At 42.0% G+C, this 17,260-nt stretch overlaps 1 protein-coding gene across 2 annotated transcripts in view; it reads right to left on the bottom strand.

The window, feature by feature from the left end:
- ece2a (endothelin converting enzyme 2a) overlaps positions 1–17,260 on the bottom strand; it is a 103,765-nt gene that overhangs the window by 82,260 nt on the left and 4,245 nt on the right. For both annotated transcript variants that reach the window (XM_085437905.1, XM_085437904.1), the window contains exon 2: positions 16,915–17,079. In XM_085437905.1, the coding sequence (XP_085294031.1) occupies positions 16,915–17,074 (160 nt within the window). In that variant the 5' untranslated portion in view covers positions 17,075–17,079. The remainder of the gene's footprint in view (positions 1–16,914; positions 17,080–17,260) is intronic.

The following is a 17,260-nucleotide window of genomic DNA, read 5'->3' as shown; positions in this document are numbered from 1 at the left end:
AGTAACGTCCCATATATCATTCCCTATATATTTATATGTTGTCAATGTAAACAACGGCAGTAATAGCTCTGTATAATATTATCACATTGACCTTCAGATCAATTTACTGGCCTTGAAGGAGAGGTCAGAGGTCAAATATGACATGATTATTTTAAATCTTTAACTGATTTTCTGTGTTGCACACCACACTTGTAAGAATCTCTCAGTTGTAACGCTTTTTGTTAGTTTTATTCCAATAAATCATTAGATAGACTTGGAGTATGTTATTACTAATGCTTACGTCTATGGTCTAGCTGGCTCTACTAAATGCTATTTAACAGACATCAGGTTGCTTTATGGCCTCACAGTGCTGTAAAGCACATCAATTATTCTTTAACATTTATGTTTCTTTAAGAGCACATTACCCAACAACATAAAGTTCATTGCCAATATCTCTGTGAAGTGTCCTTTAATTCAGAGACACGTAGCCAAAAGCACACCCACTCACAGGTGATTGAATTCGGTAACATTACGGCAGCAGGCTCACAGTGGCAGTGCGTCACCAGTGACAGCCAGAGGGACAGCAGTGACGCAAAAGCAGTGCTATTACCTAGCAGATAGGGCTTTCCCTGCTCGGAGCTATGTCATGATAGGATAATGGTGACACCGAGACTCACACAGACACAGTGATGAGCGCATCTCTCAGCGAGTAACAAAATCAAATTCTCAAAATGCTTTTTTTTCTGTCTTCCTTTGGTGACAGAGACAAAACACCCTTATCAGTTTTACTCCTCCATCTGTACAGCTTTTGTACTAAGAAACAGTGCCATTAAATGCATGCTTGTGGTTTCAGAGCATGCAGTGGATATACACGTAAGTTTGTGCCTTATAATATTGTTGCAGTAACATTGTAAGTAGTGCTGTCACTGCAGTGGCTGTGTGATATAACACTTCAAAACCGAGCCTGGGTTGCTGGAGACAGTGTACTCAGCTGTAACTGCGATCTTTGTGCTGCATCACCACATCTGAATATGCCTGAGTTATTACATCCAAGCACATCCTCATTTAACTTCACCAAAGAGCTTATCTTGAGTGAAAAATAATGTGTGTGACCATTAAAGTGAGTCATTTTAATGCTTTTCAGCCACAAGAACAGCACTGAGTGCCATTTCTAATGTCTCCTGCGCATCTGCATTGTACATTTTGTCATTTGTTACGCCCAAAATGAGCACTGCTAAGTCTTCATCAGTGCCTACAAGTCCAAGCCATTGCTTTAATATTCAGTGCTGAGTTCTCCAGACAGAGGCCGTCATTGTAATCACAGATGTAAGCGTACAAGGTCACAGAGAAGTGACGCTTTGTGCTGCAACATACAGCGATTGTCACAGCAAGGGAAGTTTGCCTCGTGGTATTCATGACAAAAGAGCAGTACGACTACGAACGCACTCAGATGACCCTTCTGTGAGGTCATCATGTCTTTGTGCACAACGTACAGCGAGCTCCGGCATGACACATCAGCTCTTGAGAGGTGACTCTAGCTGCAGATACACCTCTCAGCAGTCACTCTACCTTCCACCTCCTCCTCCTCCTCCTCTGCTCAGGTTGGGGGAGGCAGAGTGGGGACAGGGAGGACAGGAAGAAATGAGCAAGAGGGGAGGGAGGGAGGAAGGACAAAAGGCTTAAGCAATGCAGGAGTGAGCAGTGCAGAAAGAGGTAAGGTGTTTTTGAAGCCCAGTCACCTGTATTTATATAAATTCTTCTCCAGTTTTGAGCTTGTTATAAAACCAGCAAATGTGCCCATCTCTTTAAATTCACATTAAAGCCTGCACTTTAATTTACACATTCACCCCTAGAAATACGCAGCACCATCCACTAATGCTTCAAAGAACATCTGCAGGCACTCATACAGGGCTGCAGCTGAATTAAAACTGCCATATGTGTGTCTCTCTGCATTACACAGAATTTTGCTTTAACAGCACCGAAAATAACATTTTGAACAATCTCCTGTAACAGCAAACCATCTATAATAAGCACGCCCATTACTCTGGATAATCCATCGACCTTGTGGGGAACGGTTTTTAGTGGAAAACTACCAATTAGATAGAGAGTGTGTTTGCAGGAGCCTGCTGTTTGCTCAGCTTATTGAGGACACTGTTTCCAGATAGCAGAGGTGCTGCTGAAATCATGCAATTCCTTCAATGCTGCAACCCCACAAAAACAATCTATTCACTGTCATTGTTTTTGTGTGGTGGCACTTCTTAAAACATACATCTCAAAGCTTGTGCATGTAAAGCAAATCTACCTGCATGATTAGACAGCAAAAACAGAGGTAAATAATACAGGACTGTTTGTCATCTGTAGAGACTGAATTACTCATTGTATTGTGCCACCAAATCTTTACTTATTTAACGTGCAAAAAGTACAGACACAGCATGTTTGTATATTATAATTCCCAACAGCTGCAACTGCAGTTCCCTGAATGGCCACTTGAGGGTGGCTGCAAAAATCTTTACTTTGACTTCAATGTGGAAATGTTTAAAACCTGGAACAAAAAAAATGGTTTGACTGCTATATTTCCACCTTAAACTGTACAGGTGATTTTTTACAAATAACGCACCCACTTAAACTGTATTAACCTGCATTTACACAGTGATGTGGCAACCAGATGCCACAGAAAGTCAATGACAATCAGCAACTTTTAGTGACTCTGTCCCCACCTTTGTCAACTTTTGTCAATTTTAAGGCAAGTGACTTGAGTGATTACAAAATACCAGCAAACAAATTTAAGGGTTACCTAGGCAACAAGAGCTTGGAATGTCCGCTAGCAACTAAACGTCAGCTTCAAAGCGTTGTTCACATTAGAAGCTTTATTATTTATTATACTTTAAGCAGTAATATAATTTTTGTGCCGTTGATCACATAACTTCAAACACATCAAGGCCAGAGGACTGATGAGTGAAAATCAAGTATCAAGTGTCTGTGAAGAGGGCTCATTATGGTTGCTGTAGACTCCCTGCAGTATTCGCTCAAAGTCTAAGCAGTAAGAAAAAGGGATCACAGAGTTTGTTTTCTCCAGAAAGTCTCACCTTGTCCAGCTGCTGGAGCATCTCCCAGTGTAAAAATTGGGAATCTCAGCTTCCGTGCGGTCATGATCATACGCTTTGTGTCTCCAACCCGACTGCAAAACATGTTCACCAACATCACTTTGACCACATCTACTTTTTCTAAATATACAATCTGTGTTTGTCTTATTACCTAAACATTATTTAGGTATTTGTAACTAGTGATGTATCACAATGTATTACCATTATTGACACATGCAAATGTTAGTGCCTTCTATAATATAGTGGTTAACTAATTCGCTTTGCAAGCAAAAGGTTCCTGGTTCAATTGTGTGGCTGTGGCACCAATGCTAACATGGTTTTGTGCCACAAACAGAGCACTAAAATAGTAAAAAATTGTTCCTTTTTAGTACCTCATCACTACCACTACCTCTGCTATATGACCCCAAAAGAGCGTATCACTTTCTTTTCCTTTTATACCTTCACCACATTTACATCTTTTACACCCTCCGTCCCCAACAGACCGGCTGACCGTGGCTCATAACAGCAGCACTCGTAAAATCATATTTGCATGCAGTTCACATTTGACTGAATCAAGTAGACTCATTAGTTTGCTGTATAATTTGCACTCTATGTGCATGAGTAACAGCCTTGAAATCTCTCCACTTCAAGCAGCCATATTATTACAGTAAGTGAATGAGTCAGGATAGTGGATGGACGCCGTGTGTGATCACCCCCACGGATGGTCTGTGGGAGTGACCGCACATTTCTCGCAAAGGATGTTTAGTGCTAAACATCAGTAAACACACTACCTTTAAACATACATCCTGTGAGCTGTTCCCACACACACACACACACACAAAATATCATTGGGCGGCGTTGATTTCATAATAAAAAAATCTTCGTATCCTCCCAGAACCAAAAAACTGCCGCTGCGACATAAGAAAATCTGCAGCACACAAAGACAGACGCACAAGCGACTCCCTCTGTGCTCTGTTTATCAGGCACAGGCACATCGATCATCCTTGCCTGGTTACCCGGGTAACCCCGTTATTATTCAAAGCACAGAGAACCAGCTTGCAGAGAGGCTGGCGTATGTGTGTGTGTGTGTGTTTGTGTGTGTATGTATGTGTTTGCTTGGTAGTGAGGATTCCCATTGGCTCGCAGGCAAAGGAGCCCCTTTTTCAGGTGTCTTCCATCCTAGCACCATCCCTGATCTGCATACCTGTGAGGCTGGACAATGACAGCTTCGGAACACAAAATTACAGCACAACTATCACTCCGATATCTATTCACTTCTTTTCATTTCTATCATCTACTACCACCAACGCAGCACCTCCTCACTGCTCCCCACTCCTCTCATTCTCATTCAGCATCTTTCCTTCATTTTCCTAACCCTTGCTTTTGCTGCATTTCATTCAACATGCACCGCTATCTGCTTGCTCACTCTCTTATTTTTCATTCACACTCTGCGGCTCCGAGGCTCATTCATAAACAGCACCACTCCTTACAGCAGCAAAAAGAAGGGAGGGGAAAGGGTGGATTGGAGGGAGGGTTGCCCCTACTGACTTACTGACTGCTGCATGGCAAGGGCTCCCTGAAAACTGAAAACAGCCAATGCAGAAGCAGAGAGGAGGGGAGGGTTCGGTAGCAGAGGAAGATAGTGGGAGAGCAGAGAGGATGGGGTAAGAATCTATACGCCTCAAGCTACACTCGCCTTCACCTCCTCTGTTCCCCCTTCGTTCTTTCATTCAGTCATTCATTCAAACCACCTTCCATTCACAGAGAATGCTCCTCTACTTCTGCAGTTTTTGTATCTGCTGAAGATGTTTCAGCTGATCTAAAGAAAAACATTGCAGTGGTGTTTGTGTGCGCGAGGCCAGAGGACGCTGCAGACAAAATAACCTTTGCTGCCTTTGCTCAGCAGCTCCAACTAACATGAAACTTATCAGAGCTTGTCTGTGCCTCTGGGACTAAACATTCAACACAGAATCAGGTCACTAATAATTACATGAAATGCAGATAATACAACCTAAGGTAAGGACAGGAAGGGACAGGGTGGACTGAGCTGATACAAGCCTATCGTCTCAGGCAAGCGCCACCTTCAGATGCCACAGGAAGGAAGGGTTGCAAGCAATAAAAAGGACGGGCAGGCGTGAAATGGTCGAGGCTTGTCTCTGGGTTTTGTTATTGCTCTGAAAGCTAGCTGTTCCTCACAGTTCTGCGGCTGTTGTTATTCCAACAGTGGGGGGGAGCTGTGTGCACACACGCATGTGCTCGTCTATGTAAAAACGGTCCAATCTACATCTACAATTGTTTTGCTTCATTTGCTCAGCTGCAATCAAAATTTATGCTCCCCTCTGCTCATTTATTTAGATACTTACAAATTAGGAATTTTGTTAAACACTCTTTTACCCATCTGGATAAGCCCCCTGCTCATAGTGACTTTTATGATTATTTGATTAAAAATCCCACTTCCAAACACCTAATCAGCCAATTTACTACACTTTTTACACTTATACCACCTACTAACCACATCAAGGATGCTTGGGTTAAGGACTTGGAAGTGGAAATATCGGATGCTTTGTGGGCCAATGGGTTGAAGAAGATTAAAGAATGCTCTGTTAATGCCAGACTACAACTTATACAGTTCAAGGTCCTTCATCGTTTGCATTTTTCTAAAACAAAGCTATGCAGCATTTTTCTGTCTATTCCGTCTTTGTGTGACAGATGCAAAGCAATGGTTGGAACCCTTGGTCACCTTTTCTGATCTTGCCCCACACTCCGGAGTTTCTGGGCAGAGATATTTAATATATATAACCGGATTTATGACTTAAAATTAGAGCCGGGTGGTGTACTTGCAGTGCTAGGCTGCTCCCTAACCTCATTGGCACTCAGACGTCCTCTTCAGAAAGCCTTAATGTTTGGCATGATTGTAGCTAGAAGACTTATTCTTAGAGCCTGGAAATCACCATCTCCTCCATTGTTCAGGGTTTGGCTACGTGAGATGATTGCTTGTTTGTATAATGAAGAGGTTTGTTATCATTTGGCTGACACACATTTTAAGTTTGTCGAAATCTGGGGCACTTTTCTCAATCATATTAATGGGAATTCAACATAAACTTTAACCCGTTTGACTGCACTTTGCGTTTGTGTGAAACTGCACTTCTGCTGGACCCTGATTCCTTCCTGGACATGTTTCCCACATCTTCTGGTCTTGGTGAACTCTCTGTTGCCCTGTCTAAACTCACACAGAAGATCATCTTCTTTGGACAATGGTGTTTCTTTTGAACTTCTGATTTGTACTGGCTAACTGATGTATTTTCTTTTTTTATTTATTTCTTTTTTTATTTATTTTATTTTTTTGTTTGGTTTCTGTTTTTTCTTTTTTTTTCTGTGCTTAAATGTTATTGTTTTTGAATATTATGTCCTTTGTCTGGTGTGACGTTATGTAACTTTGAACTTAAAATCTTATAAATAAACTTTTTTTTTTAAAAACGGTGCGATAAGAGAAAAGGAAGGGTAGGAAATAATAAAAAAAGGAAAGAAGGACGAGTGGAAAAGTGAGCAGCTGCCAAAAAACAGGCAAACAATACAAAAACTGCAAGAAGTGAGAAATGAGGGTTGAACCTCTTGTGAGCACAAGCGTATCTGATATGAGCTGAATCTCCTGACAGCTGCTAAGACATACAGTAACTCCTGACTTCACAGATCTTACTCTACCACACACTCCCTGTGATGCCAGTGATTTTCCATCCCATCAGCATTTTCAGTCTGTTCATTTGAATGTGTGCCTGTTTTTAATACAACAGGAAGAAAAATTATGATTACCTTCACTAAAGGCGTCGCTGCTACTGCTGAAATTACATCCTGCTGCCTACTCCACATGCTCCTACATCTCACAGGTTCTGTATAAAGTTATTTGAAAAAATAAGTTGATACCCATAGAAATAAATGCCTTTCCTTTTACCTACACTACATATCCAAAAATATTTGCTCGTCTGCCTTCATCCACATATATATTTGAGTGACGTCACGTCCTAAATCCATATGGTTTATTATTATGTGGGTGCACCGTTTGCAGTTGCAACATCTTCAACTTTTCTGGGGAGGCTTTTCCACAAGCTTCGGAAGTGTGTTTATCGACTTTTTTGACCATTCTTCAAGAAGTGTGTTTGTGAGGTCAGACACTGATGTTGGAAGAGAAGACTCCCAGGCTGCGCTTTAATTCATCCTAAAGGTATTCAGTAGGTTTAAGGTCAGGACTCTGTGCAGGCCGGTCAAGTTCTTTCACACCAAACTTGCTCGTCTGTGTCTTTTTGGACCAGACATGGTGCAGTCATGTTGGAACAGGAAGGGACCATTCCCAAACTGTTACCACAAAGCTGAGAGCATGAAATTGTCCAAAATGCCTTGATATGCTGAAACATTTGGAGTTCCTTTCACTGGAACTAAGTTGGGCCCAACCCCTGAAAAACAACCCCACACCACAATCCCCCCGCACCAAACTTCACACTGCCAGAACCGTTGTCCTGGCAACCGCTAAACACAGACACATCCATTGGACTGCCAGAAGGAGAAGCGTGATACGTCACTCCAGAGAACACCACTGCTCTTGAGTCCAGTGGCGTGCTTTTCACCACTGCATCAAACACTCTGCAATGTGCTTGGTGATGTAAGGCTTGGATGCAGCTGCTCGGACATAGAAACCTGTTATATGAAGCTCTCTGTGCACTGTTTTTGAGCTAATCTGAAGGCCACATGAAGTGTGGCCTTCAATTTCATGAAAATTTCATGACTGCATTTGTTGCACAGTAACATGCTGGAATTCATCCACAAATGTTTGTAGAAGCAGTCCGCATGCCTAGGTGCTTGATTTTATACACATGTGACCATGAAAGTGATTGGAACACCTTAATTCAATGATTTGAATGTGTGAGTAAATACCTTTGGCAATATAGTGCATCTGCTAGACCTAAGTTGACCAATAACATGATGAAATGTCGACTTCTAGTTGATATTCAACTCTTAGAAGATGGCATCACATTGGGTTGGGATCAGACAGGATGCAGAATTCAAAGAAAGACTGACTGCCCAGTTCCTGAGGTAGCATGGTAATGAAGTATCAAAGACTCTCCTGAAAACCTTCTTCAGAATCTTTGATCTGAGCCAAATATGAAGACTGTTACCATAGCTCAAACACAAAACTCTAACGTGGCATAAAAGGCGTTTTCCCATGTTTTCTATGATGGTCAAATATGCAAGCATCTTAATTTAGTTGCATGTGCTCAACAACAGACAGAGTTACCTGCATATCCTGCGATGAAATAATGTTGGCTCAGGATTTCTTTTTACATCAGATGGTCACCTTACAGGATGGTTTTCCTTCAGTAATGGACAAATTGGCAGTTGTTTGAAATTTCTTTAAAATGATTTTAACTTCTTTTTGGATCATTTGCCAGAAATCTCCACAAACCTTTTTTTCATCAGGCCTTAGAGAACATTTTAAATCTTGGCATGCACGTGTGCCAACTGTATCGTTGTAAGGAGCTTCCAATCACTGACATCTAATCCTGAAAACCTATAACTTTATAGCTCTGAATGTGCGGGTACCATACAGAAGAATGTATTTTCAACAGCAGATTTACTGATTGTTTCACAGGACTGCAGGGGTTACACACTGAGGATATCAGGTTGGCATTGCTCAGTTGTGTATGGTTTGCATCCATCTGTTAACTTTGAGGTAGGTCACTCCTGATCTTAGACATCACCTTTATTCTATAACGAAACATGTCTATCCTAATCGTAGTGTCTGACTGTCAGGATGACAATGTTCCCATCCATAGTGCACAAAGGGGTTACAGGTTTTGGACTAATTTCCACCACCTCAGTAAAATCACGGAATGAGCAAGTCAAATCATGCACCCATATGTAGAACTGGACTGACAAATGTGTGACCATCCTAACAGCAAACACTGGAAAACAGGCACATCGGTGGGAAAAGAAAGTACAAGTGAGGTGACGGTAGGTAGAGAAAGGTGATGTGAGACAATGAAGACAAAATAGTGTAAGTAATAGTGTTTGCTAATGGTACCCAGTCATATTTGCAGTGTGAATATGAGCTGTAAATTTAAGTCAGAGTCATAACATCACAAACTCACCACCTCCTATCATCGGTTTTGATGTACATTTTATCTAGACAAATAAATGTATATCAATATGTAACAGTACATACTTGAGGGTAACTTTAGTATGTTATTACTGCTGCCCACCTGCAGTACCTTTGCGGCCCACCATGGGGCCCACACTTTGAGAATCACTGGTGTAGAACAAAATATGAGAAGAGAAAGGAGACTATAAGAGGTTGCATTGTGTGTAGTAATGTTCTGTATATAAAGACATAGCGTCATTGTAGTCAAAGCAGGGGGCCAGAGATAGTCACTCAACAGCTGACTGTACAGTCACACGGGTAATCTTACAATACTTCCTTTGTCAGTAAACACCCCTTACATCACCCCTGGGAACTAAAAGCACCCAAAAATGATAGAGCAGTGATGTCAGTGGATGGGCTAAAAAAAGGGGTGCAACACTGAGCATATAGGGAGATGAAACATGAGGTAAGGTGCAGATAATAAACAAAGAGTAAGTCAGAAGGTTTAAAAAAACCTTTGCAAGAAAAAATTTAATAATAAATGATCAAAACTTCTATTGATTAGTTTTGTGGTATACATGTCAAAAACCCAAAGATGACCTCTTGAAGAACTTTGCTGTTTCATTATCACTTCAATACACAAAGATATGTAGTTTACTATGAAATACAACTGAGAACAACAATAGCTAACTACCAAGAAGCTTGAGTGTGTGTGTGATAAGCATATCTGCTTAAGAATTGGTTGAAACAATTGATCATTTATTATAGTAAAAGCAAAAATCTGCAGATCTTTTGTTGTGTGTGTGTGTGTGTATGTGTGTTATTCTACAAAAGTAAAGTTTTCATCAAAGCTTTCCTCCTGCTACACTTCATTTTAACATTCTTCTGATGTTTAAACACATGCATGCCTTCAGTATGTAAGTACACCTTCGGACCCTCGGAGGCAGCTTTTAGTCTGAGGGGAGATCGCATGTCATGCCCTCTGTGTAGGTGCATGGATACTATTGGGATACTACCACAAACACATCTAAACTATACACACACACACTCACACTGAGGATGAAAGAGCCATTACATCATCATCTCTCGCCTTGGGGAAGGAGCCATGAGCACACTGACCACTAGGAGATGTGGGGTCATTACATCACTGGCAGCAGCCTGGAGCAGGCAGTAAAAGAGGGAGCCGTGTGTGAAGTGGAGCGTGTGTGAGCTGATCATTGCTTCGTATTATTGCTAAGTGACACACTGGTCAGTCGGGGGGGTCGGGGACTGCTTGATGCAGCGCTGTAACACAGACCACCCCAGGCCAGTCGACTGCAGCGATAACACATTACGAGGCCACACACGACTTTAAAAATAACAATTACTGAACCTGCGGTTCAGTTTAGTTTTTCTGTTTTTTCCCCGCAGGAGCATTTCATAACTGTAGCCCTATTCATAATCCAGCATGCTTCAATATCGGTGCTTTCACAGCAAGTACATTATTACTTGGGGGTCATCCTTATAGAGATGTTTTTGAACTCTTGTATTATTTTAAAGCAGAAGCAACACACAATGTCAATGTGCTTGAAGTGGGTGTCTGAAGTAGGCAATGCAGCATCCAAGCAGGATGTGTGATTGTAAATGATCTTACCGCCTTGTTGATCATGAGGGACTACGGGATCAATACTGTATTTTGAGTATTCTTATGTAAAGCGGGAAAACAGTATCTACACTGTTAGAGGACATAAATGTTCATGACACCTCGAAAGAAAAATGTTAGAAAAGCATATGATCGGAAGGATAGAAAGGAAAAACGTTTTCATAAAGGTACAGTTTGTAAAATGTCACCACTAGGTGTCAGTAGATTGCAGTCAATCCAATTCTGTTTTCTTTCTTTTTTTGGGACTTGGAAACTTAAGTCAGAAACTCTCATAAGATAAGAGAATATATTCAAACTGTTTATCAGAAGAGAAGTGTGATTTTAAGGATACTCTACCCTAGCATTGGCTAATGTTAGCTTATAACGAGTTGTTGTTATTGTTTAGCCGGCTCACTGTTAGGTATCCAGAGTTGGGACAGTTGCCTAGAAGAGGATGAGATGAAGCAGAAACATCCTTAACTGTGGTTCATGCCACCACACCTGACCAACGTTTATCGGCAAGGTAAGGTTTTTGTCTTTTTACTGCATCATGCACAATATTACCAGACTTACATTTTTAAGTAGAAAAGTAAAACACCACAGATTGCACAGCTATTACCTGGATGATTGCGCAGGCATCAAGACATCAGAGTTCAAAGAGTAAGAGGCGTGGCCCGAAATGTCTTTTTATGTAGTGTAGACCGCATTCTCACACCAGTGTCTGACTACACAGGTTGATATTAATTCATTTACTTTCAGATGAGAGGAACTGCTGAACACGAGATTATTACAAACTCGACTAATGTCAAAAGGCAGAATTATGGTTACCAAGTTACCAAGAAGGTGGGAAAAGAAAAGAGGATGCTGGGAAGCCTGCCTTTCGAAGCGACGTGTGAAAGAACTACAGAAGGAGCAAACAGGTAAACAGAGAAAGAGAGATTTCCAACAAGGTGTGATAAGACAGTCTACAGATAAATATGAAATACTGTGAAATACATTTTTTTTAAGATAATTGAAGGACAAAGACATTAAAACTGCCAAACAGGATGCAGCAAAATGTTCGAGAGCTCTCTCATGCATCTCCCTCTGTATGCCTCTTCTCTTTCTCTCCCCGTGCTGTACAGACTATCTTAATGGAGATCACCTCTCCATCTGAGACAGATGAGTGGCCCCAATCTGATTAGTTATTTACCTTCCTTCCATTTCCCTTTGTTCACTCATTAACACACAAAAACCACAGCAGCATTTTGAATCTCTCTTTAAGTCTGCCCTCCTCTACATCAAGTTATGCGCTGGTTTTTGTGTCATTTTACAGAAGCCGATAATCTCTATGGGTTTAGTGCCTTTACAAATGAGTGTGGCCGGTGCAGTATGAGCATTTAAGAGATCTTTACCACACATGAGGGCTTCCCTGTATAGCTAAGCATCTGTGCACGTGTGCTGTTGAAGAAGACGCTACACATGCTGGGTCATAAAAATGCATGAGACCGAGAGAACAGACACGGAGACATGAGAGCTCCCAAGCGATATAATGGCTCTCCTTTGGGTTTAAATCAGCACGAAGAATGTGTTACCTGGTGCAGTGTAATGCAGAAGAGGAAAGAGTACCTATTTTATATCTCAGACTCTAGAGCCTCAGAGCCCACTCACGCCTCTGCTGTAGGTGGTGCTGTGACACACACCAACAAAATGAGGCTGAATACTATAGTTCTAACTTATAGCTTAAAAAAAGAAAAGAAGTGTCTAACTAGCAGGGCGACAGGCCATCAGCATCCAACCTAAAACCTCCGTGCCTAACAAATTTATCTGAATAAGGGGCCATTAAACTACAAAGCCTTTTGCTGAGAAATGAGTACCCAACTTTAGGAGGTTTGGCTCCGCCGAAAACACAACAGAAAGCTCCTGTCTCTCCCTGACAGACATTCAACAAACCCCTCTAACACACTGTGCATGCATCACCCAGGCTTACAGCAGCCCTCTGTGCCTCTCAGAAGTAATAACAGCCTGATAACAAACAACTTTAAAGGTGCAATTTCAGCTTGATGGACTTTAACTAAAACTAATTCTGGTGATAGACAACAAACAAAACTCATCTGCAGTATTTACACTGTCCAAAATCTTTCTTTGTAAGAGAGATTCATTAGTGCATCAACTAAAAGCGTACAGCTGTATTCTCAGTCAGTAAAAAGGGCAAATAATATATACAAACATAAATTATTTCTCTGGCTTCAAATAAATATCATAACATCAAGAAAGCACTACCATAATTGTTCTAATAGCCAGATGCTAAGTGGTTCTCCAGCCACATTCTTTATGCTGACTTAAGTGTATGCTGAACAACCAGAACACAGTGTTCGCTATTCAAATGTTTATGTGACAGAGCAGCAGGACCATAAACAAAACTGTATTGCAGGTGGTGTGGGGGTGTAGATTCATCTTGATACAACAGTGACATCTTGTGGGCACTTACAAAAATGCTACTCCAACAAAATCCATTTAACACACCAACCACACAATCAAGTATTGCTTCTCTTAAAAATAAAGCATAAAATCCCCCTTATTCAGATGAGTATTTAGTATGACCTGCAGCAATGTTTTTAAACACAACCTGATAGGATTATTCGCCACTAAATAATACAAAATACTAAATATCTTTACAAAGGAAGGATGGTTACTCCTGTTTCCTTTTACCAAAGAGTCCAAGTACTGAAATTTAGCACTCAGTTCATTATGGAAGCTTGCTTCCACCACTGAGAAAAACAAAACATTTTTTTTCATCCACAAGTCATAATTTCAGGCTAGCATCTCAAAACTTTGACTGCAGAAGAACACTGCCGCTAGCTAACTGCTCAGCGCGGAAACAGCACAGCAACAAATGGTAAAAGGCCTGTATTTATATAGCGCTTTACTAGTCCCTAAGGACCCCAAAGCGCTTTACATATCCAGTCATCCACCCATTCACACACACATTCACACACTGGTGATGGCAAGCTACATTGTAGCCACAGCCGCCCTGGGGCGCACTGACAGAGGCGAGGCTGCCGGACACTGGCGCCACCGGGCCCTCTGACCACCACCAGTAGGCAACGGGTGAAGTGTCTTGCCCAAGGACACAACGACCGAGACTGTCCAAGCCGGGGCTCAAACCGGCAACCTTCCGATTACAAGGCGAACTCCCAACTCTTGAGCCACGATCGCCCAACAACAACAACAACAACACACAGGGCGCCCTCGGAAGGACACACCGTCGCAGCGAGAGGGCGCCGTCACTATGGCAACATAAACAAAACATAACTGTACAAACAGAACCCCCGAACAGCCCTGACCCGCTACATAGCCCCCACCTAGGGGGTCAGTCGTCCCCGACGACCCCATTATCCCACACAAAGTCCTGCAAATGTCCAGGTGCCTTCTTTTGGCGCACCGGCCGGTCACGACCGGCGGGAGAAAAGTCACTCGGGTCAGAACATGGGGTGCCACCATCATCCCACTTCTGACACCAATGTGGCGAGCTCAGACAAGGAGGAGACGGAGGTATCGTTTGGTCTTGCTTCCCGTGAGCTAGCCAGGGAGCACAGCCGTTTATTGACATCTGCAGAAGAACACTGCCTGTCACTGCCGCTAGCTAACTGCTCAACGCCAACAGCACAGCAACAACAACAACAACACACAGGGCGCCTCTGACCCCGGAAAGACACACCGTCGCAACGAGAGGGCGTCACCCGTCACTATGGCAACATAAACAAAACATAACTGTACAAACAGAACCCCGAACAGCCCTGACCCGCTACAATATATATCCTGCTGCTTTTACACATGCACTCACATAACTTTTGCTCAGCGATTCTCTGCGCGATCAACCTCTCACATGTTTAAGCTTGCTGCGGGAGATTTCACTTGTCATGTTTGCATAGTAAGCTAACGATTGATAAGACGATGTCAGAGGAATTGGTGCGCAAATTATCATCACTCACCAATCAGTGTTGTCGCTCTCTATACACAGTTCGCGCGATTGCAAAGTGAAAGCAAAAAACAAGCGCAAATTCAAACGCGATTTCAATATGTCACATATTGACAGTGCCTCACCGATGCCAATGACATAATTACCCAGCTACATTTCCGAAAGAATGCAAAAGCATTGACATATATTTTTCCTTCCCACGATAGGCCGACGGGCAGGGCAGAGATAGATTTTGGTAGCCCGACTGGAAAAATCGCTAGCCACGGTACGTCGGGCTAGTGATTTTGCAAGCCCTATATCTGATTGAGGAATCACTCATCTTTGGAAAAGAGAGTTTATTACAGAGAAATGGCTCTTTCCAAAATAAAAGCTATACTACACGCTTCTTCTGGGCTATATTCTCAGCAGCATATTAAACATATCAGGTCCCCATAAGGATAATCATGTGCTAACGGCTGTCTAAATGACTCGGGTAAAGTTTGTAGCATGCCTGCTTGTTGTTTTTGTCTGCTTCCACTTGTCTTTGCACTAGGATGATGTCGGTGTAAATGTGCAGTCATATTTGTTGTGTTCCCACTAGTGCTGTCAGCGTAAATCTCGTTGAAATGACGTTAACGCCACAACACGGCAAATCTCCATTAACGAGCTACCGCAGATCACCTATGCATGGGGCTGGACGGCCAACACGTTAACGAGCTAACTGTGCTAACACACTAGCTCCCACCCATGTAATTGAGCATTGCGTGGCACATCCAACATACTGTTTTACTTTAGTCCATGACTCGCTTACCTTCAGGGTCATACGTCACATGAAAACCAAAATAGTTCCAAACGCCAGATCTGAATGACAGTGGGGGAGGTCCATGTTGCAAGGAGAGCTTAACTTCTGTCTCGCTAGCTTGCCCTGCGCTCAGTGAATCTGCGTTCGACTACTCCGCCCAGGCTGCACTGTCGAGCGCAGATCCACCGAGCGCATCGTCAGAAGGAAAGTTGATAAAATAAATTAAAAATTTATTTTGTATTGTTCGATACATATGCGTACTGAACCGAAAGCACTGTATCGAACGGTTCAATATCGATACGAGTATCGTTGCACCCCTAATATATATATATATATATATATATATATATATATATATATATATATATATATATATATATACCTAACAGCCACAACATTAAAACCAACCCTCTCTTAAGTGAATGATAGTGATTTCCTGTAACAATGCAATACAGGCTGGCATTGGTGTTGAGGACAGCACAGGACACCCCAGAGGTTTTGCGTCACCACACGACATAAGGCAGGTGGAAGAAAATCCTCATTTAGCATGTGTATTTAGATCGTTTTTGATTCTCACATTTTGGTGTAAATGTGAGGAACCACAGCACAATAATATGCAAATGTATGCAAATCAAATCAGATCATCTACTCCATTAGAAGAAGGTTTGTGCTCGTTTATATTGTTTTCGAGGATTCTGTCAACATAACAAATGAGTCACAGTAACAGACACCAGCGTGATGATATAACGTTTTATAAACACTGGAGATTTTTTTTGTCTAAAATAAATGTCCCAGACGCCGCACGATTTGCCAGTTTTCTGATGTACTGGGTTTTATCATGGTTGTTGATGTTTAAAGAAAATTGGCCATTTTCAGTTAATACTGAGCTCCAAGTAAAGGACCCGATTTAAAAACTCTCTTCCTCTCATGCAGCCACATGTTAACTGCATTAATACTTTTCATGTCAGAGTACTCAGGCCGCTTCCATTTCTATGCAAACAGCTGCCTGGCTGGATTTAATTAATAACAGTGATTATAATGGCAGTAATGACAACCGTGAGGGTGATATGCGACAGTCCTGATGAGAAACGCTGGCAGGGATTTGTCCCTTTATGTGACAGCACACAGCGGAGAGGTGACAAGAAGCGGGGGCGAGAGATGAGGCCCGACATGTGACACAGATCTGCCATTCAGATCAGGATTTCCAACCTCTAATTCTCCAGGACGATCGCTCCGCTTCCCACAAAAAAATTTCATGTGGCATTTTTTTTTCTCTATGTACACCATATTGAGGTAATAACGAACAAATGGACACGTTAAAAGTAAAAAATAATACAAAAAATAGAGAAAACTACCTACCCAGTATCAATATAGAGTCCTCTTTCTTTACAAATCTTTCCAGAATGTGCTGGAATTTGGAGAAACCCCCCAACCAGTCATAGCACTGCTCCATCGTGTATCTTTCATCCCAGTAGGCGACGTCTTTGTACCTGGAGTTGTTTTCTGGCAGGTAGTCCATATTCTCTGGAGCATGACAAAAATATGTAGCATAACACTGTGTCAGACTATAACGAGACTTCTTTTGTGTGTCGCTAAATCTGTTTTTGCTACAGTGCAGTGATGCATTTCACTGTGCTTTTTCCATTTCATTGTGGTTTCAGCATTGTCATGGGTTTTTTTCTGTCAATTTACAGACCAAATGATT

This window comes from Copadichromis virginalis, linkage group LG18 (genome assembly GCF_057382275.1).
Source record: "Copadichromis virginalis isolate Kocher_CV1m ecotype Utaka linkage group LG18, C_Virginalis_male_GT1.1, whole genome shotgun sequence".
NCBI lineage: Eukaryota > Metazoa > Chordata > Actinopteri > Cichliformes > Cichlidae > Copadichromis > Copadichromis virginalis.
This window is presented reverse-complemented; position numbering and strand designations above follow the sequence as displayed.